Source organism: Pleurodeles waltl, chromosome 7 (assembly GCF_031143425.1).
Source record: "Pleurodeles waltl isolate 20211129_DDA chromosome 7, aPleWal1.hap1.20221129, whole genome shotgun sequence".
Lineage (NCBI taxonomy): Eukaryota > Metazoa > Chordata > Amphibia > Caudata > Salamandridae > Pleurodeles > Pleurodeles waltl.
In genome coordinates this window covers 335,255,723-335,279,055 of record NC_090446.1, presented here as the reverse complement: position 1 = coordinate 335,279,055, position 23,333 = coordinate 335,255,723, and the positions used below count along the sequence as shown (strand labels likewise).

The following is a 23,333-nucleotide window of genomic DNA, read 5'->3' as shown; positions in this document are numbered from 1 at the left end:
TTGAGGAAGAGATTGATGTCCTGTAAATCCAGAATAGGGAGAAGACCCTTGTTATTTTGGGGAATCAGAAAGGAGCAGGAATAACAACCACTGCCTACTTCTGACATTAGGACCCTTTCTATGGCTCCCCTGGCCAACAGAAGTGCAAATTCCTTGCGGAGCAAGAATAAATGATCCTCCATCAACCGTTCTTTTAATGGAGGCATAGAGGGAGGAAAAGACTGGAAGGGGAGCGAATAGCCCTTCTGTATGGACTGCAAGACCCATTTGTCCGATGTTATGGACCGACAGTGAGGGAGATTAAATTGACTCCTCCCTCCAACTGGATGCGAGTTGTCTTGCAGAATCATACTAGGAGGATTTGGGTGCTGTGGAAGAGGGGGCTGGGTGGTGGGTGACCTCTGGATAGACCTTCTGGCTCTAAGGGTACCACAACCTCATCTTCGTACTAGATGCTGAGTTGATGGAGGACAGTGGCTGTATGGTGGGTGGCGTGGTACCACACCCCTTCCAAAGCCTCGAAAGGGGCAAAAGGCAGACTGCTGGCGAGTGGACACCGAGAGGCTCAAGGATCTAGCTGTAGCCATAGTCTTTACACCACTCAAGCGCTGAGTCTGCCTTTTCTTCAAATAGGCATGAGCCATCAAAGGGCATGTCCATAACGTTCGCCTGGACATCCTCTGAAAAGCCAGAAGTACAAAGCCAGGTGTGGCGTTGAAGGCCCACCGTCAATGAAATTGCTCTACCCAGCGAGTCAGTTGTGTCTAAACCACACCTAATCGTAAACTGGGCTGCATATCTCAGGTTGTGTGAGAGTGTGCCGTACACCCTCCGGGACTTGGGATAGCACCTGTGCCACCGTATCCCATAAAGTATGGGAAAACTGCCCAATAGGCACAAGGTGTTTATGGACCTCAATGCCAGGCTTTGAGGAACAAAACATCTTCTTCCCAAGTTGGTCCAGCCTCTTGGATTGCCTATCAGGGGGAGCGGAAGGGAAGGCACCATGAAGGTGGAGGCCCGGACCACCAAACTCTCAGAGGTGGGGGGTGAGGAAACTAGGATCATTAGGAGCTGGTCTATGGCGGCGGCCGATTGTCCTATTAACAGGAGTCCCTTTGCTGGGTTTGGACCACGTCCCCAGCAGGACATCAGTGATGACTTAATTAAAGGGTAACATCAGTTCTGATGTGGAACCCCCCGGCTCAAGCACCTCAGTCAGGCACTGTAGGCAAATCTAGGTCTAAGACCACAGCGGCCCTACAAACCACCATAGCACATGAGGCTCCCTCCTCCGTAGCCACAGTAGGAGGTGGGAGCATGCCAGTATCTGTAGAAATATCCAGTCCACTGGCTTCCCCTAGTTCTTCATACCAGTCCATATGCTCTAATCCATATTCTAAAGGGTCATGGAACCCCTCCCATTCCTCCCCTGTACCTGGCTGATCAAAATAAGCCTCAGGCACTGATCTGGCCCCTGTTCGCGCCACGGAAGTCAGAATTGGCGTTGGCTGTCATTACAGCTCTGGATCACCTGGGATGAGAATTGGGCTCCCACCGCCGGTGGGCCCTGCAGAGCATCTACATCAGTAATGACGCTGGAGGAGGCTGACTGTGTGCACTCGGCATCATTCAGGATCTAGTATCGGATCCAGAGTCCCCAACGGCACCGAAGCCAGCGGTGTGAAATTTGATGGGGCCCCTGCTGACCTCACAGGGCACAAAGGCGCACCAGCAGGTGTGCACCGCTCAAATAAGAGGTGCATGGGTTTGTAAACTCCATGAGTACAGCAGGGGCTGCTCCAGCTCCCGGAAAAGGGGGGGAGACCTGAAGACCACCCTGGCATTGGTTCTGCGGAACCGTGCTCGGAACATCATCGTTCCTGAGTCGTTGGCATGACAAAGTCGAAGTCCACTTGGACTTCTTCTTGTGCCTCTTCCCCAAGTGCCCAGAGGACCTTCAGTGTGAAGAAGAGGACTTAGGGCTCCGTGAGCAGTCCCACAACCTTGTCCTCACTCTGGAACGTGACCTCCTGGGAGACGCAACAACTGAAGTCGACTTCCAGTCCGCCATGAGCTTCAGAGACCGCTCTCACAAAGCTTTCCGGGCCATGGCCTGGCAGTCGTAACACGACTTTGAGTGTTGATCTCTGTCAAGGCATCAAAGACATACCTGATGGGAGTCCATCACCAACCTGGTGCGATGGCATGCACCACACAGCTTGGACCCCGTCTTCCTCTATGACATCCTCACACAGATTAAAATAAGCGTAGACAAAAAGGTTAAAAAAAGGCTCACCAAAAAAGACACCAAAAAGACAGAGTGTAGCTCGAATCCGGACCTGCGCTTAATCGGCACAGAAGGAAATTAACTGACATACGTGCACAGGGTGGTGCCTTTATAGGCTACTGTGATGTCACAGACAGCTCCAACGACACCGATGACATGACACGGACCTGAATGACGCCACCCAACGCTCAGCCAATAATTCTAGATTCCAAGCTGATGGCAGGACATTTTAAGCTAAGGAATCTGCAGCTAGAGGTCTCCGTCAAATCTGAAATTTCTCCCATATGTTCCTTCTATCCTTTCAAGAAACAATCTGTGATCATGGTCTCGTGGTGTGACATTGTACCTAATGGGAACCCTCTCGGAGTGCTCTTGTGTCCCATTCACCATTGGAAGTACTAAGGGAAATGGATCAATATAATATTCTCGCCCGGCAGTTATCCAAAATCACAGCCCACTGAAGCAGAATGCACTCTAATAGCAGATGTATGTGCAGGTAGACGTGTTATTATCAGGAACAAGCAGAAGGACATTAAATTATCAGGTAGGTAACCTTTCTAACTAGAGTACAAGGGTCTGATCTGTTTCAGACAACCTAATTTTGAAATGCATCAAAGGAAATGGTATCCCTTTAACCACAAGTACTCTTTGATAGGAGTGAGGGCTGAATTTTGCCAATTTTCAAAGTACAGGGAATGCAGCAGAGTTGAGGTAACCTGCCGAGCGTGGCTAGCTTCCACAAACTGAACGGGTCTTGAGCAGCAAGTTGTGCACAAACAGAACCATATGCAAACTCTAGGGTCCAATATGTGCCATCTCTGCATCAAAGAACTTCCAAGAGTAAGGTGGAACAACGCCCCCTGGATTTCTATTGTACAGAAGAAGTATCCAACTCAGGAATAGAGCAATGGTTTAAAATATCATCATCTCTCTCTTTCACTCTTGCTATAAATGTTTTGAGACAGTTTTAAATCCAAAGTTCTTTTTATTTATTGTTCACCAGAATGTAGCTGGGGTTTACTTTTGTGTCGCTTACAATAAATTCTTTCACAGCATTCTTGTCTAGGGTGGGTTGCAACCTTATCTTGGAGGATTGCAAGATGTTCAGAGGGCAAACCCTCAGGCAGAATGGCTTTTTTGATGGACAATAAATTAATTTGAGGTTTTGATCCAAGGCGACAACCCCAAGCGTGGAAAAACCTAAAGATAATTTCTCCCATCTGGACAGAAAAAATTGCAACCTGCAGCAAACTATGTAGCACTAGGGGCACTGAAAAGGATCATTGTACAGATGTTTTCGCTCTCCTGACAGGGCTACTCCTATAACCTTTTGCCTGCTTCTCTCAACAGCTTCTACAGTTTTGTCTTGGGCTGAACCTGCTGATATGGATATCTTGCTGCAGTTCCATGAAGTTTCCTCTGATCTTCTCTGATCTACATTGTGCACAGTTCCATCTCCATTATATTCTACTGTAGAATTTAAATAGTACTTGTTAGACCTGTCAGTTTTAGAGTGGTCTTCCTCCAAACGTTCTGCGTTAATTTTTGCTGGCCTGAGGACTCTGTGCACTTTACCACTGTTAACTAGTGCTAAAGTGCTTGTGTTCACTACCTAAGACATGTAAAATTGTCTTACACCTGATTAACATATTTAATTAACTTGTAGATCCTTAGTAAAGTGGTAAACTATATACCCAGGACCTGTAAATTAAATGCTACTAGGGAGCCTGCAGCACGTATAGTGCCACCCACTTAAGTAGCCCCTTAAAAAATGCCCCAGTTCTGCCCTAGCAGCTTCAATGCAGTTTTAAACATCCAATTCTACTTGAAAGAACAGCCCTCTTGCAAAGCCTTAAACTCCTCTTTTGTGAGGCCTACCACTGATAATACTGGGGTGTCTTCTTACATTTAAAAAGTGCTAACTTTTGATTGGGAACAGGTGAATTTTGGTGTCTAGGAAATTGCAATTTAAAACTGTCTTAATGGTAAAGTCAGATTTTAAGTTACAATTTTGAAAACTGCACTTTTAGAAAGTTGGCAGTTTTGTGCCCTAGCTATTTTGTGCCTCCTGTCTGTTCCTGGGTCACCTGACAGGGTGAAGTTGTCAGCCGGAGTTTGTTCATTCCTCCCAGACAGCCACACAGGGACTAGATGTATATGGGTGGGCCATCACTGGAGGATGCATTGCTGCACGTCCAAATCAAAAAGCTGTGCCCTGCCTTCACACAAATAAATTCACACCACTTTATTGTTCAGGCAGCCAGACTGGAGCCTGGGCAGCAAAAGCAGGAAACTCCAAGCATAATTCTCTAGAAACTTCTGCTACTTCAAAGAAGGCACCAGGTATAAAAATAGGATCGATCCTCAGACACACTCGTAAATTATCTTGCTGGATCTGCAGAAAGATTCTCAGAGGACTGCCTGCTGCTGTGGCCTGCTGTGTACTTCAGAAGACCACTTTGCTGCACCTGGAAGGACTGCTCTGCTGTCTGCCTTGAAATCTCAGACCTGCCCTGCTGCTTGAGCCCTGTTCTGTCTGCTGAACCCCAGAGTACCAGAGTGATTCCTAAGGCCAATTGGCTGGCCTCCTGAACTGAGCCTCAGGAAAGAAAGGTTCCACCTCTAACCTGTGCTTGTATCCAGCCTGAGTGAGTCCCAACCCTCCAAATGGTGCCCTTCCAGACCTAGACCCTTGAAAGTGGTGAAACTTGGGACCTACAATATATTTGGCTAAAAACTGCTCTGAGAACTGAGAGGAGACTAGGACCAATCTGTCTGTCTATCTGCCCAAAGTGCACTGCCGGTTGGCCTGATTATGGGACAGCTCCCGCTATTTTCTTCTCTGCAGCAGGAAATCGTTTTCAGCGGTCTTTCTCAGGAGGTTTTTTCCGGCCTTATGGAGCCCTCATCATCTAAAGCCTCATCCAGCCGGAGATGTGTAACTTCCAAAAAAGAGAATAAGAGCCTGATTTAGATCTCGGCAGACGGGTTACTTCGTCACAAAGGAGACGGATATCCGGTCTGCTAAAATATGAATCCCATAGAATATAATGAGACTTATAGTTCGGTGCACAAGACATCAGTCACCGCTGTGACAGAGTAACCCATCCTCCGAGATCTAAATCAAGCCCTAAGTCCGAACATGGAAATCTTCACCACAACTTCATCCAGTGAGTTTCCGATGACGACGGACACCACCTGCAGCCTTTCCCCTGTGAACTTCTTCCTAATTAGTACATTTCTGTTGAAATTTCTTCTACGCGCCGAGTGGTTCTAATCCATTTCTGGTATTTGACTTGAGCTCCATCGTAGCCGGTAACTTTTCGACTTTGACCTGATCTTGCACGACTAGATGTCTGTGATTAGTGCTGTGATCTTTTCGGCCCTAGTTTTTCTCTGAACTTTAAAAATTCAATGCAAAAGTTTTCTTGTTTTCATGTCAAATAATTTGTTAAAATATACTCTATTTTCCTAAATTTGATGTGGGATTTTCCTGCATTGTGTTTTCACTCTATTTCTATGTGTGTACAGCATAAATAATTTGCACATTGCCTCTAAGTTAAGCCTTACTGCTTTTGAGCTATCAGAAGGTTAAGCACAGGTTAATTTAGTGACGCTTGTGCTTCACCCTGACAGGATTGTGTCTGTTGTTTGAGCAGGATCAACATCCCACTCAACCAACAATCCAATTTCTCATAGTGTTTCATGCCATTTTGTGGGATGGCAAAGAGCATTTGTAGAAGAGATGTATCCTATAATGTGGGAGCGTAAGATTGGCAGAGTGTTGTTTTTGCTATGACCTTTTACAGAAGTGTTTTGTTGTTGTGTTGTCAGTAAGAGAAGTGCGAATCTTGTCTAGGGGTGCAGGCCTAGCAGTTTGATGTAGGAGGTGGTGTGAGAGATAGTTGCACAAGATATAATTGAAACTAGCTTATGATTAAAATTTTCTCTGAAAATCAAATATTAAGTTCATAGTTCCTATTATGCAGGAAGCAAAAGAAAGAGGCAGTGATTTATCTTGATGATCTGTGGTATAGTTAGCCCAGCTGGAGTAGAAAAGCAGGAGGACTAAAACAGCGCGGTGACTGCATCGCACCAATGTAGCCAGAAAGGCAGCAGCGGACTGTGTGCATATGGACCAAAGAAAAGAGGAATGATAAAGGACTCAATAATCCTTAAGGCATCAGGCGAAAGGCAGGAATGCTGCCCAATAATACCACAGTTTTAAGAATGGGACTTGGGGGCATGAAAAATTGAAGGGATACTGTCTACTGCTAACTTTAAAAGACCACAATTTCACTTAATCATCCTAGGCCAAAGAAGGACAAAGTTTGAGCAGGGGTTTATGCCCCAAACCCCTTTCATACTCCAAAAGGCCCCCATAGGTGTATGAGCACTATTCGGACAAGCCATAGCTGTAACATGGCTCAGATCCAGCCAGACTGGTACCTTGCATGTGCTAGGGTGAGAAACAAACTGCTTGGTAGTCTGTTGCCCTGGCAGCACAAGAATGAATACACCAGCCCTGTTTCACCCTTCCTCTTCATCCTTCCATCTGGGCCCAGTACTTTTTGTTGATTCCCATAGACCCTTTCTCGGTCTAGCCATACATGGGACAGCATCCACCTGGCCTTCTAGAATTTCCTCTTAGACAACTTTCATTATTAGTATGAAATAACATTTCAGGTTAAAAAAGAGAAAGTGGTGAAAGGAGACATAGACTGCTTTCACAGTTTCAGCTAGGTAAACAGCATGTGGAGCAGCATTATCCAAATTGCCTGCATGTTAGCAGTGGCACACAAACATACTTTCTCAGTGCATTGTCGGGGGTTAAAGAAGACAAACTTAAATAAGAAATGGAGACTAAGGTAGGGGGAGGAGGAGCAAGGTACAGGAGGTGCAGTGGAGCATGGGGAAAGGGAAAGCCATGGAGGAACTATCAACAGAGAGGAGGAAACGGCACACCTGATGGAGGAAAACAATACACACAAGTATCATTTGTTGCATTTTTTCATCTGCATGAGGACCAATAATGGAAATGGTAGAGCCATTAAACTGAAAGTTGTCAATATCTTGCTGAATTTTTTGGCAGGAAGCGTACAGTCTTGCCTACACATGCTTCAGAAGCACTACTGAATGTGCTACCTACCTGACTGATAGATATGCAATATCTTCTGCTGATCTATATTTTGCCCCTTAACAAGGAGATATGTAGGCTGCCACCCTTACCCTCAGGAAGGAAATAAAGAAAACACTCCATTATGTCCTACATGCTTTGATCCAATCTTCTTAGAAGCAGGTGGCACTGGCAGCGCACATTGAAATTTCTCTGATGGTAAAAACTTTATTACCATTCAAATTAGGTGTCAGCTCTTCCCTCGTCAGTGTGAGACATCATGTCCAAAATCCCAGAGAATCGATTTGATACGGCTAAAAACAAAGCACAGAGCTGTGGACAATCATATAGGAAAAACAGGTTTGGATCAGTAGCCTTGTGTTTATACTTCACCTCAAAACTGTTCAGGATGTCAAATTACTCTGTCATCATGTTAATCAGGCCAGCAAAAGATAAGGCCACATTAAGAGGGGACTCTTTTCTGGGGTAAGAACACTGTGAGACATACCTTCATGCCAATCACCAACACCCCCAAAATTGGTAGTTGATGGTGCATCCATATAATGATCATTGTCCTCATCCCATGGGTCGCTGTTCTGCAAGTGGTGATGTCCCACCTTCAAAGGGTCCTCAAACGTTTGTATTTTAAATGTATAGGCTACACAACTCTGCTGGCTTGTAATGATTCCCTTAGCGTTGATGGATTACTTGTCTCAAAAGCATCCCATAGTGCCGAACCAGTGGCATTGGAAATTTGTTCAAGGGGACTGCCACCAAGTTAAAGGAGGAGTGGGCACAGGGAGGAAGAAGCACCTGGTACAGAGGTAGTTAGGCCTCATCAAAGTTGGCAGAAGAAGGAGCAGGTCCTTCCCTTGGCTACTTTTGAGGGGGAGAAGCCATTGCAAGTCTACTGTCTGCATTAAAAAGCCTACCTTGCATTCAAACCAGAGGTCTGGGAATGTTCACATGAGAGCAGCTTCAACTACTTCTGCCTAATAGCCATTGGTCTCAATGTTAAACCGTGCGGGTAAGCTGAAATGTCCTAGTTAGGAACCAAGCAGTGTAGGCATCTCCAGTGACTATCATCACCTGACACCTGGCCATTACACTGGCTGCTTTTTTAACTGAGCCAATTTTGGTACCAGTCTGGGGAGGATCTTTGCTAGAGGATCAACAATTTTCAGTATGGAAGGATTGTTACGTTTTAGTTGTTTTTAACTTTTATTCCACCCCTCTCACAACCAACAATTATGTTGGTATTTGTATGAAACTAATTCGGACAGGTTCTGTGGAAAGAAGTCCCTGCACAGTCAGATATCACTAATGAAAATATATGCTCACAAAGCAGACAATACAAATTACCAATCTTTTACACCTACCTCTGCATCAAGTGTTGCAGATGTAACAATGAGTCGGAGATCCCCTCGCTTTTTCTGAATCTATGAAACCAAGACAGATAAATGTAGAAAAATTAACTATGCTTCTATATCATTTTAAAGATCATATAGGATGACCAACGAAAGCTCAGTTGTTGCCAATTTGTACTTGATTTTCAGGATCCATGTTTGATAGATGAGTTTAGAATGAACTTATATGGAGTTAATTTACATAACTCCGTAGTAAGAGGGCACCCTGGAAACCTGGGATGCCTTCTTCTGACCTGGAGAGACAGACGCAAATCCATCAGAATACAACCTTCAGGATGTAAAGTCAGTATATTTTCCACAAAGTTCACAGATATTAAAAGTCTACCATCTATCAAATGTATTATTCTATTGCTTGGAATGCTTTTCGTCAACACTGCTAGAGCGTCACATTGTGATAGCCTCACTGTCAAATCATCCTGCAGTAATAATCACTGTAAGAACATTACATGGAGTGAGCTCCACCAATATAATGTGACCACATCTCACAGCGACAATGTGATATGGTGTGAGATTAACTGTCATAGCAAAACAAGATAACAGTGACACAAAGTTGCAGTGCCACTGCTAAAGCATTGTTATCAACTCACAAAGTTCTCCATGTACATGACATTTGGTTTAAGTGTTGCTTAATAGTTGTGATAGTTGCACAGGATTTGCAATATTTCTGCAATGGAGAATTTCATCATAAGAGTGACAGTGGTGTCTGTCACTTTGTCTCTCCGATCTTTCTACGTCTCATTTGGCCATTTGAACAACAACAAAGCGACTGCAACCAGTAATACTGTCAGCGTTTAAGTCCAATTATTGGAAATAATGCAGGCCTCTCACCTTCTTCAATAGGCCGATGGCAATATCTGTGTAAAGGGTTCTCTCATGGGCTTCATCTAACATTAGGACACTGTGAATGGAACAAGGAAAGACAAGATCAAGACAGACAAAGTACACTGAAATCAGATGAAACTCAACAAGAAACATAAGAACAATAACCTACTGAAATCACGTCAGCACTGCTTCACAGACCCCCTGCAGGAAAGACGCTTCAGACATGACTGGAAATCAATGTCTAAACAAACTCTGGTTTTTGAGTAACACAAAATATATTCTTTGCAACACTTTCGAGTCCAATGGATTTTTTCCATTATTTAACATGTAAACAAGGTCCCTTCTCATTTTTGTGAATATATTTATTAGGACCCAAGCCAATTTTTATCTTAAATTTATAGATAGTGCCCCTCCACCTATTTCCATCAGAAACATTGCGCTAAAGAGGTAGCTGCAGATTGTGGGTTTTTACCCAAGATCCAGGGCCTACCTACTCAGTAGTAATTAAAGAGCATTCTTGAGGGACAAGTTAGCCTAGCCTAAGTCTAGCAATCTTAAGGGACGGTGGAAAAAAGGACCCGGCTGTCTTACTTTCTCTTTGTCTGTATCAATCATCACCACCCCAACACTATAAAACAAGAAATTAAACTACAAAACTACAACCCTAAAATTACAACATTAAAACTGCAATGACTATACTACAACCGCAACTTTGGCACTGGAATAGGTAGTACAATTAAGAGGACATCACTCTAACTAGTTAATACTAAAACAACTTCAACCACAAATGCAGTATTTCAACTACAGGCTTTATGGACATTTAGACCAAACCTATTTAATGGTGTATATACGGTGCCAGGAAGATCTATCATCTAGTTGAGTTTAAGCCAGGCCAAAACTGAGTGATTACGTTGTATGCCTCCACGTATCTGCAGTGACATTTATGGAGTGCAAAGTGATCTTTAATTTGTTTCATTCAATTTCTTTTCTTAATACCCAGGTGCCTATATTTATTCTGTAGTGAATGTGAAACACAAGAAGCCCATAAAACAACTATAGCATTACTTCTATTATGACACTGACTTGTATGTGTCAGTAGCATTACCATGAACAGCCTATAAATACTACACTATACAAGGACAAATAATACTCAAAATCCCAAAATAATAATAAAACAGTAGCACTTCAATTACAAAGCAACACCATCTGATACATTGAACCTATCACATTATAGTGATAACACTTAGCAACGACAAAAATACCTAACGGCAACACACGACACAAAGGGAATTTTACACCATGAAGAGAGTAAATCATACGATTACATCACAGCATTACAACCACATCAATAGCACAAGAGTACAACACCAAGACACTTCAGTTTTAGCACAGCAACTTTACATCACAAAACATCTTATAACTGTAACACAAAAGCAACACAAATACAACATCATAATTAAAACAACCATATGTAAACAATGACATCGTATTTAAAACTGCAACAATACAATTTCAACAACTGTAAAAGAACACCACCAAGACTACAATCCTACAACGACCAGATTCTCCAATCAACTGTAATCCATGATCCCCAAAATCAACTGAAATCCAATCTTCTTTCAGGAGAGACACACATGAACAACACTAGAACGTAATGCTATATTAACGGTCACGACTATTGAATTGCAAATGGAGCCCCTACAAACGAAACTCTGGACAATGAGGAAACAATGAGTTGGAACGGTAAAAAAGTACCAGCTGTAGCTAAGACTATATGTGCAAGTTGGTGTGGTAGTGCAAGAAGCTTCCACACCCTTCACTGATAATATTTCCTTCAAAGTAAACAAGGCTTCTATAAAAAAAAAGTAATATTGTCAATTTTGATTAAATAGATTTGGATTTCAAGCAGAACAAAGTTTTAAAAATGTTTAGCCAGAACATGGAATAAACAATTGTTATTAGTATTTTTAGCTACTAACAGCCCTTGTACATTAACATTTTTATTCAGGTTTTTCATACCCTTTCATTTTAACCTAGTGTATTTCAGAAAAAAATACATTTTAAAAATCAAAATATTTGTTATAAAAAGAATATCACAGAAATGCAAACCACTGAAATAAGTTTTTTCGAAATTATTGAAACTTATAAAGTGCACTGATACCAGGAGTCTCTCTGTAGTTGAAAGCGGAATACTGAAATAGGAACCGACATGGAAATTAAGACATTTTTAAAAAATAGGTAGGTTTTACAGCTTTCCTAAAGATGTTGCGATGTTCTAGCCACTTAAGATCCAGCATCAGGGCAATCATACTAAGGACCCCAAAACACGAAAGTGCCCATCAACTGTTTCTTTTCTGGAGCGTGGAACCACACAAGCAAAGTCTAAGGAGTTAATTATCAAAGAAAAAGCAACCACGATTTCCCCTACCATCTGGCCTGACTTAATGAGTCCTCGTCCGACACCTTCAAAACAAGTAAACCTCCCAGGTGTAGTAATAGACACAAAACTCAAGATGGACTCCCAAGCGTCAAACCTAGCTGCCAATTGCTTTTGGCACCTTAGCCCTTTACAGAATGTGATGTCTTTCATTGACATGGATTTCCACATACCAGTGGTAAATGTTTTAAATCTTACATGGTTACCCTATGGAAACACCTGCTATTTGGTTCTTCTTGACAACAAGTTTAGAAGACTTCAGATAGTCCAGAATGTGGCTGCCTGCTTTTGGAGCCATGTTCCACACAGGTAAAATATCTCTCTAGCTATTAGCAATCAGCATTGGCTGACAATCAAAAAAGAGCACTGTTTCAGTTCCTGAAGTTGGCACATAAGATCATATATAGTGCTGCCCTGTTGTTTCTGAAAATTAAACTGCAGCCTTATGAACTTTTTAAAACGCTATAGTCTTAGAGCTCCAATCTTCTTCTTGGTCTCAGAATGAAAATAGCTACTGTTGGCGACATGCTTTCTCTGTGTTAGCAGTAAAAAAAAATGGAACAAGTTACCCAATCTTTTTTTGAGGCACTCCTAACTTGCTATGCTTCTGAAAATTCCTGATATTGTGGTTAATACACATAAACATACTTTTCTACCTATTTTACCTTTTTTTGACTGTAGCGCCATGAACCTTTTTTGCATATGTGTGCTTTATAAATAAAAACAATACAATATATTACAATCACTTGGGAAGCAGAAGCATATCGACACAGTAGGCCAATCTGTATTCAGCTGGGGGAAGATAGTGGTTACCCTCTGTAGGCCCAAATACTGTCCCAGGATTCTGTTTAAGATCACTGCTAAGTCAGCAGTCAGTAGTCAGTTCTGAAGCAACCTCCTGAATCTCATCTCCTACCGCTAACCTGCTATCTCTCACTGTGCCATCCATGGACACAGTCATTCCTGGAACATGGCGGGTGCCATGTTAGCTCTTCAATGTTGTAGAGTAGCTGCTCCTCATGGAGCTGTTTCTACCGTGAGAGTCTCCAGACCAATCAATTCCTCCAAGTAATGTTTCAGCTTACCCGGAGCCTCATTACTACTGCCTTTAACAACTCCAGTAGGCACTGTAAGACAGGGGCTGCAGAGGGACAATAATGGGGTCAATCAAGTATGTACGTCCAGAATAGGTGGTCAATCTACAGCATGTGCACCGCACTCTGGAAATATGGATTTTGAAGATGCCCTGACTTCCTGTCCGTGATCCTAATTTGTCTCATGTATTGGCCGTCTAGAATCAGTACTTTCTAATGGCTTTGACTTCATCTGGCACTCTGCAGCACTACCTGAGAGGAGGAGTCCAAAATTGGGTATTGAAAGACAGGCCTAGATCCACTGCATGTCAGCCTCCTATTCTGCCTTACCTGGAAGAAAAGGAGTTGTATTGTTAAGAGGGGAGAAAAGTAGTCCCTGATCTTGTGGACAATACCAAACCCCAGCTGTCTGAGACCTAAATGGAGGATGGCTCTGGGAGAAATCCTCAGCAGGAGCTGTACGTATCTGCATCTCTGTCGACCTGGATCACACTAGAAGCACCACTGTGGCATCTTCTGAGGGTCAAGGCTTCGTGAAGATGCCAAAGGACTGCACCAGTTGATAAGTCTGCACTTCCCTGTAAAACCTGCCCCATGGCTACCCACAAGGCTAAATAGCAGAGAGCACACAAACTTGCCCCCAGTGGTTAAGGGTCTTTACAAGATTGCTGAGCACCCTTTGATTTTCATGGAGACAGTATCTTCTCTTCTAGAACTTGAGAGGAACTTTAGAGCGTCTGCACTTTCACCACAAACCTCTGGGATATGTTGATGGGCTGAGGATGTTTTCCCACAACTCAGAAGAGGTGAAACCATTGATCTCACCTTATAGTGCAAGCTATCACTGCTGAAAGGTCTAGTGACAACCTAACCCTAAATCAAGGTTCCCTCACTACCCCCGATGGGTGCCTACAAATTCAGTTGGTGCCTGCAGCCCCATGGGTGCCACATCCACCAAACCATTAAAATACAATTTGACGATTAATGAAATATGGGCCCCTAATGTTTGTTAGTCTCAGTATCAACAGTAAGGAACCAAATTGCATCAAAGTTGGCATCCTGAACAAGGTATGGAATTACTCTTTGATCCCTTTAAGCACTGGGTGAATGTTTAGGGAAATATATCAGTTTCAAATGGGGCTAGCCCACTTTGTAATATACTTTAGTGGCTTATTTCTAGTTACAAGTTAATAGTTTTAATTAGACATTGATTTTATTACTTTAATGTGACTATTATCCATACACTGGATCTGAGTTCCAAAGCAACTGCACACCCTTGCGACTTTCCTCAGTAAGCTTAGACTGTTTTCCCAGGCCACAACTGGAGAAGCAGAGGCACAAAAGGGAGTAATTGGTTCCACAGACTAAGCTGAGGGTCGTAAATGGGTACTTTGAATTCATGTCTACAATGATTTGGTGAATAGTGAGTTTAGTACTGGAAGAGGCAGCTTGAATTCTTGAATACCAAGTGTAGAGATTTGCTTTGAAGAAGGTCTAGAAGGGCAGTGACAGTGGAAATTTGCATAGACTATGGTTCTTACATAATATGCAGTTGTTTGTCTAACTACTTACAGCTTTAAATTACTGAATAAGGATTAAGGTGGATCAATTTCTTCATTTTGATTGTCAGCACGTTATCCAGGTAATCAATAACAACAGTTTATTTTTATTTTGAAATATAACTTTGCAAAGTGCATTGAACATGTGTTACGCATGAACTTCATACAGACACCACTACATATGACGCTCTAAATTGTGTGGTACCAAACTAATTCTCCCTAGACCCCCTCTCCAAGCTTCATCCTGTTACATACTGTGACATGCACATAATAGACTTTCTTCGAAGCCACTCATGTTAAGTTCCATTGTGTTTATGTGGTCGCACTTCCCCTTCGTCCTTGCACCACCATGGCCTTCCCGCCATCCATGTATTTTGTCCCATTGTCAATGCCTTGGCCAGTCATTATCTTCTGGGTCCCAGGGCCCCCAGATCTTCTAAAACGTATTTTTGCAGCCTCTGCCCTTGTGCACTTCTTGCTCCATTGTTTTTACATTGTGCTATCATCTCTTTCCATTTTCTAGATGATGGGGATGCCTTAAATTCCCAGTTCTGGGCACTGTCATGTTATTCTAACCACAATACCACATTTACCAGCAGCTTCTGATATCTTGGAAGGTCGAGAGCCCCTATATGCCTAGCAGGGCTACCTGCAGTGTCAGATCAATAGGCCTTCCACTGCCTCTTCCAGGGAGGCATTCACATATTCCCAGAAGGGGCATATTCCCCAGCAATGCCACAGTTTGTAGATAAGTTTACCTTCAATTCCACATTTCTGGAGACACCCCACGTCCCCCGCTCTTCCAATTTTGTGGAGTAATGTTCTGGTGTAGTAAGTGCTGTGAAGTAACTTCAATTGAATTAATCAGAAACTGGTCTTTAATGTCACCTCCAGGGGAAACCCCAGTGCATCCTGCCAGTCTATATTGTCAATATCCCCTATGTTGCAGTCCCACCGATCTTTAATGCATGTCAGTGACCCTTGTGTGTTTCGCATCAGTTTACCATATGTTAGTGATAATAGTTTATGTTGCACATGCCAGTGGGGGTCTTCTTGCATTTCCTCCTCTTTTGCTATGCTACTGTAGAGTGCAGGCCTCAGCTGCCTGTATTGTAACCAGTGGGTGACTGCCATCTGATATTTTGACTGGAGGTGTTCGAATGGGACCACCCGAATGGCATCCCAAACAACAGCCAGGTTGGAAATGCCTATTGCGTCCCAACCCTGAAAACCTTTTCAGTGCAGTCACTGGTGGCAGCCTGTGTGCCTTCCCACAACGGTGTGCATTGCTTGAGCCTCCATCCCCAGTCCATCTCTTGTAAAAGGCTTCTCCATACCGTTAGTACTGTGCCCGTCGCCATACACTTACTCAGTTTGCCCCCGGAGAGAACATGCAGCTAGCTATGTTTACCCAATCCTGATCTGTCCACTTAAACTGCTGCGTCTTCTCTTTCTGCGTAAGCCTATTCATCCACCCAAATGATCTGTGCCGCCTTTAATATTTCCTAATGTTAGGGAGTGCAATTCTCCCCTCAGATTTAGAGCATTGTATGGTTTGTTGCGCTATGCAGGGTTGTCCCTCTGCCCAGAGAAGTGTCCTCACCAGGGCATCTACTTGATCAAAGAATATCTTCGGAACCATGTATGGGCTGTTTTGCAACACGCAGAGCAGCTGGGGGAGGGCAATCATTTTAAACATAGCTGCCTTGCTAGGTAGGGTTTTGGCAGCGTACGCCAATGTTTAACATCCTTCTCTGTCTTTTGTATTAGTGGATCAAGGTTTGCCTGTATAAATGAGGTCACATGTCTCTGGTGATCCAAATACCCAAGTATTTGAACATGGATGGTTCCACTCTCAGAGGAAGTGGCAGCTTGGTCTGCTGCTTCCAGCCTCATATCAGAAAAAGGAGGGACTTCTCCCAATTAATCACAAAGCCTGAGTACTCATTGAAACTGTGAAATACATCCTGGACACGGGTTAGAGATCTGTTAGTATCTGACAAATAGAAGAGTGTGTTGTCAGCATACAACAACACCCTCTCTTCCCATCAGGAGTCTCCTGTCTGTCGGGGGCTCCACAGCAAGCGTGAACAACATCGGAGAGAGGGGACATCCCTGTCGTGTGCCCCTCCCAATGCTGAACTCACCCAAAAGGCAGTTGTTTAACTTCAGCCTAGACAGCGGCTCCTCATATAGCATTTTGATCCAAACAATATATTTGGGCCCAAATCCCATTCTGTCACAGTTGAACACCTCAATGGCATCCAGTGATAATATGGTCTAGGCCCCACCCCTCTGTCCAATTGTATAATATTGTGTAAGCATTGAAGGTTCAGTTTCGTCCACTGATTAGGAATTAAGCCTGTTTGATCCACATGTATTAGGTCTTCTACCACTGCACATAGTCTAGTGGCCAGAACCTTTGTCAGTATTTTGGTATTAGGGTTCAATAAAGATATCAGCCTGTATGACTCACATTAGTGTGCCGGTTTCCCAGCCTTTGGATGAGAACAATTGTTGCAGTATACATATCTGTCTGTAATTTTCAGGTGGTGCGGATCTCTTGGTACGTCACAAGCAAGGGTTTGGTCACTCTCTTAGCCATTTTACTAAATAATTCCAGAGGAGGATTACTGGGGCTTTCACCGCCTGCAATTCAGCCATTGCGATTTCCGACTCTGTGAGATCAGTCTCCAGGGTTTCCCTCTGGTCTGGGCTCAAAGTCCTGACTGGACAATCAAAGACAAACCTCCTGGTCTACCCTTCCGATGCCTCTGTCCTTGATGTGTGAAAAGCAGCCATGTATGTTGCATAGGCCGCCGCAATGCGTTTGCTGCCTGACAGTCTCCCACGTCTTTTATTGAATTTTCAGGACATGCCTGCAAACCCGTTCAGGGCTCCCTAGCCAGGCCAGCAATTTGCCAGCCTTGTATCGGCTTCATATACACGGTTCTGTTTGGCCAAGAAGGAGGTCTTTACTTCATGGTGCACAACGTCCCGATATTCCATGTGGATCGTTTTTAAAGGCTTCCAATGGTAGGGTGTTACATTCCCTCTCCAGTGTCGCTATGGTATGCTCCAATGTCTCCAGCCACTGATGTCGGTCCTTTCTGTCTCCTACTTCCCCTGCTATTAGTATATCTCTTATTATTGTCTTGCACACCTCCCATACCACACATGCACTCTTAACTGTACCCACGTTCTCCGGGAAGTGCCTTGAACACCTTTTTGTTTGCTAACCATCATGCGGCAATCTGCCAGTTTTGGGGTTCCCTCACTCTAGTGGTAGCTAGGGTGATCTGTAAGGGGGTGTGGTTGATATACTGTATTTGGCCTGCAAAAATCTTCCCACTGTGTCTTTAGGTGTTAGAAAGTAGTCCAGTCTGGATGGGAGGTTGTGTGAGTGTACGTAAACGGAGAATTCCTTGTAGGGACCTCCAAAAATCCTCCAGCACTAAAGCCTTTGTAGAGTCCTCCAGTTTCCCCATTGTGGCTTCTCTCTCCGGGTTGATACTCATTCTGTCTAGCCAGGTGTCAAGTACTAAGATAAAATCTCCCCTAATGATGGTGAGAGCCTGTACAAATTCAGCAATAAGCTGGTCCAGTCACCCTAGCGTTGTCAACTGAAGGCCCAGAGGGACATACAAATCAAGAAAGGCCACAGTCACCTTCCCATTCCCCCAGCACAGCCATGTAACATCTTGCTGTGTCCGACCATGTGCTAAGGATACGAAGTGTTACTGACTTCTTGGTTAGGAGTGCCACACCTCTGCATCCAGACATGTGTTGTCCATAAGAAGAGACTTTTTTTTGCCCCATTCCAGGCAGTGGCGCTGTGAATCAATCATGTGGGTTTCTGCCAGAAACAGCACATCTGCTTTTTATCTGTGAAAAGCCCTAATCACCAGTCCTCGCTTCACCCTGTTACCAACGTGTAAGGAAATGCCTCCTTGGCATGGTTACCCCCTGACTTTTTGCCTTTGCTGATGCCAAGTTATGATTTGAAAGTGTGCTGAGGCCTGCTAACCAGGCCCCAGCAACAGTGTTCTTTCCCTAACCTGTACCTTTGTTTCCACAACTGGCACACCCTGGCATCCAGGTAAGTCCCTTTTAACTGGTACCCCTGGTACCAAGGGCCCTGATGCCAGGGAAGGTCTCTAAGGGCAGCATGTCTTATGCCACCCTGGAGACCCCTCATTCAGCACAGACACACTGCTTGCCAGCTTGTGTGTGCCGGTGGGGAGAAAATGACTAAGTCGACATGGCACTCCCCTCAGGGTGCCATACCAACCTCACACTGCCTATGGCATAGGTAAGTCACCCCTCTAGCAGGCCTTACAGCCCTAAGGCAGGGTGCACTATACCACAGGTGAGGGCATAAGTGCATGAGCACTATGCCCCTACAGTGTCTAAGCAAAACCTTAGACATTGTAAGTACAGGTAGCCATAAGAGTATATGGTCTGGGAGTCTGTCATACACAAACTCCACAGCACCATAATGGCTACACCGAAAACTGGGAAGTTTGGTATCAAACTTCTCAGCACAATAAATGCACACTGATGCCAGTGTACATTTTATTGTGAAATACACCCCAGATGGCATCTTAGAGAGGCCCCATGAAAACATACCCGACTTCCAGTGTGGGCTGACTAGTTTTACCAGCCTGCCACACACCAGACATGTTGCTGGCCACATGGGGAGAGTGCCTTTGTCACTGTGGCTAGTAACAAAGCCTGTACTGGGTGGAGGTGCTTCTCACCTCCCCCTGCAGGAACTGTAACACCTGGCGGTGAGCCTCAAAGGCTCACCCCCTTTGTTACAGCACCCCAGGGCACTCCAGCTAGTGGAGTGGCCCGCCCCCTCCGGCCACGGCCCCACTTTTAGCGGCAAGGCCGGAGGAGATAATGAGAAAAACAAGGAGGAGTCACTGGCCAGTCAGGACAGCCCCTAAGGTGTCCTGGAGCTGAGGTGACTCTGACTTTTAGAAATCCTCCATCTTACAGATGGAGGATTTCCCCAATAGGATTAGGGATGTGCCCACTCCCCTCAGGGAGGAGGCACAAAGAGGGTGTAGCCACCCTCAGGGCTAGTAGCCATTGGCTACTAACCCCCCAGACCTAAACACACCCCTAAATTTAGTATTTAGGGACTCCCAGAACTTAGCAAGATAGATTCCTGCAACCTAAGACGAAGAAGGACTGCTGACCTGAAAGCCCTGCAGAGAAGACGGAGACACCAACTGCTTTGGCCCCAGCTCTACCGGCCTGTCTCCCCACTGCAAGAAAAACTGCAAAAGCGACGCGTTCCACAGGGTCCAGCGAGCTCTGAAGCCTCAGAGGACTACCCTGCATCTAAAAGGACCAAGAACTCCTGAGGACAGCGGCTCTGCTCCAAAGAAGAAACATCTTTGCAACAAAGAAGCAACTTTTAAAGACAACACGTTTCCCGCCGGAAGCGTGAGACTTTGCACTCTGCACCCGACGCCCCCGGCTCGACCTGCGGAGAAACAACACTACAGGGAGAACTCCCCAGCGACTACGACCCTGTGAGTAGCCAGAGTTGACCCCCCTGACCCCCCCAGCGATGCCTGCAGAGGGAATCCAGAGGCCCCCCTGACTGCGACTGCCTGTTTCTAAGAACCCGATGCCTGGTAAGGACTCTGCACCCGCAGCCCCCAGGACCTGAAGGATCCGACCTCCAGTGCAGAAGCGACCCCCAGATGGCCCTCTCCCTTGCCCAGGTGGTGGCTACCCCGAGGAGCCCCCCCCCCTTGCCTGCCTGCTTCGCTGAAGAGACCCCGGGGTCTCCCATTGAACTCCATTGCAAACCTGACGCCTGTTTGCACTCTGCACCTGGCCGCCCCCGTGCCGCTGAGGGTGCACTTTTTGTGCTGACTTTTGCCCCCCCCCCCCCCCCCTCCCCTCTGGTGCCCTACAAAACCCCCCTGGTCTGCCCTCCGAAGACGCGGGTACTTACCTGCTGGCAGACTGGAACCAGGGCATCCCCTTCTCCATTGAAGCCTATGTGTTTTGGGCACCACTTTGACCTCTGCACCTGACAGGCCCTGAGCTGCTGGTGTGGTAACTTTGGGGTTGCCCTGAACCCCCAACAGTGGGCTACCTTGGACCCAACTTTGAACCCTGTAGGTGGTTTACTCTCCTGCAAAACTAACAAACACTTACCTCCACAGGAACTGTTGAAAATTGCACTGTGTCCAGTTTTAAAATAGCTTATTGCCATTTGTGTGAAAACTGTATATGCTATTTTGCTAATTCAAAGTTCCTAAGTGAAATACCTTTCATTTAAAGTATTGTTTGTAAATCTTGAACCTGTGGTTCTTAAAATAAACTAAGAAAATATATTTTTCTATGCAAAAACCTTTTGGCCTGGAATTGTCTTTGAGTGTGTGTTCCTCATTTATTGCCTGTGTGTGTACAACAAATGCTTAACACTACCCTCTGATAAACCTACTGCTCGACCACACTACCACAAAATAGAGCATTAGAATTATCTCTTTTTGCCACTATCTTACCTCTAAGGGGAACCCTTGGACTCTGTGCATGCTATTTGTTACTTTGAAATAGTGCATACAGAGCCAACTTCCTACACAAGGCCATTAGCGTTCCAAGACATTAGGGTCAGAGTTTGCGTCCTGGCCATTGTGGTTCTAGTTGTCTTTTTTGGAATATCTGAACCCCGGGTAGGGTGGGTGATCTGTCCCTATCTGTCCCATAGTTCATCTATGTGTTGTGTGTGTGGTAACTGTCCCCAGCTCACCTCCCCCACCCTACATTACCATACCGTGATCCAAAACATGACCACCACCCCCAATTCATGGTATGTGTGTACCCATAAACCAACTGACAAAATAAGAAAGCTTATGCACAAATCATGCAGGAGTGGGCTTCGCAGATGTGGTAGCAATCGTATTCAGGAGGTGTGGCACATGTCCAATACATCTCCCCTCCCGCACACCCAGTACATACAATTCAGATTCAAATAGAACCCCACATAAAGTCCCAATGCCCTCAGTCATGCAGGTCCCAGTTCGTACTTACAGTTTATGTACGCCCAAGTGGAGAGTTACCAGTTTTAGATGATGTGGTACTCTGTCATCAGGGTGATGACAGGCAGTTGTTCCCCTTCTGTTTCCGAGCCGGACCTCCAGACCCCGTAGCACTAACCTCTTCCTGTGGTGCAATGGCCCTCAATTTATTATTGTCCAATATGTCTTTACATTAACCTCCGCTACTGCCCCTTCCTGCTTCACCTTCCTCTGCGCTTTCATTGGAATGGATCTACGGCCAATATTTTGTCATTTTTTGGGCTTGCACTGTTGATATTCGCCTTTGTTATCCAGCAAGTTTGCTGCTCAAGACCATAGTCCTTGTTGCTTCAGCCAGTTCCAGGCCTCCAGGGCGATGATCAGTAAGCGGGTCTTGTCCTTATGTAATTCTTAATTGTGCAGGGAAGAAGAGTGCACATTTAAGGTCTAGTTGTTCTGTACCTTTTTTACTGGCACGAAGGCAACCCTTTGTTTCTGGGCCAGAGACGTGTAGTCTGGATATATGCTCACTTCCTGTCCATCAATGAGCCACGGTCCATGTTTGCACAAGAGCAGCAGATTATTGTCCGAGTCTTGACAGTTCATTCATTGAACAATGATGGGGTGGGCTGGGGTGGCTGTCCAAGGGTTAGAGCTCTTGCCTGTATTCTGTGCGCTCCTTCTATTGAAAAGAATCGTGAGGATGGACCTTGTAGCACTATCTTCTCCAGCCAGTCCTCCACAAAAAAGTTTGGTATTCTGCCACTCCGCTCTCTCTGGGGATTTAATCAGACAAACAATATGTCTCCTAGATCTCCCCTCAGCGTCCTCCAGGCAGTAATGGTAGTCATTTCCTTTTTCAACTGCATGCTTTGTTTCAAAAGGTCCTGTACCATTGGATGCATTGTGTCCAGTTTGTTTGCTACTTCTCTCACCTTCTCCGCAAGTTTCTTGTGTGATCTGTGCATAGTATGCCCACTTCATTCACCACTGCTGCTATCTGCGCCTCCGGGGTTTGCTTGGTGTTTCTGATGTCCATCAGGATCACTGATGATGATCACTGATGTTCTTCTTCTCTAGCCCTGGGGTCCGAGGGTTTCCTCTGTACCTACTTTTCTGGTTCTTTACCTTTCCCTGTGTTCGGTTTTCTCATGGTGTGTTTGGTCCTGGTCAACAACACCTCTGATATGCATACCAGACCAGCGGGAGGGAGGGAGCCTGCCAGGTGCCCCCTCTGCTGATTTCATTTAGATGGTGGCGGATTGAACAAGGCTCCTGAATTCCAGGAGGCTTGTCACTCTGTCCGGTGCTGCCTGCCAATAAGGCCTGCTCCCTTCACTTCCTCAGGGCCCCTGAAACATCAGCGCAAGCCCCTATCCAATGAAAGCTGAAAGTCCTCTGCAGTAAGCAGGCAACCAGGTCTCTTGGTCCCCAACTGTTCAGGGGGTGCACCCTCAATCCCCCACCTCACCCTGCCACCTCTGCAGGCCTTGCTGGCCAATAATCAAGTTAATAACCATGCCCCACCTCCCCAGGCTCTCA

General features: G+C 45.1%; 1 protein-coding gene across 2 annotated transcripts in view; it reads right to left on the bottom strand.

The window, feature by feature from the left end:
• The window catches only part of DHX35 (DEAH-box helicase 35), a 494,424-nt gene that overhangs the window by 297,202 nt on the left and 173,889 nt on the right, over positions 1–23,333 (bottom strand). For both annotated transcript variants that reach the window (XM_069243783.1, XM_069243784.1), the window contains exons 7-8: positions 9,662–9,731; positions 8,786–8,845 (exon numbers count right to left, since the gene is read on the bottom strand). In XM_069243783.1, the coding sequence (XP_069099884.1) occupies positions 8,786–8,845; positions 9,662–9,731 (130 nt within the window). The remainder of the gene's footprint in view (positions 1–8,785; positions 8,846–9,661; positions 9,732–23,333) is intronic.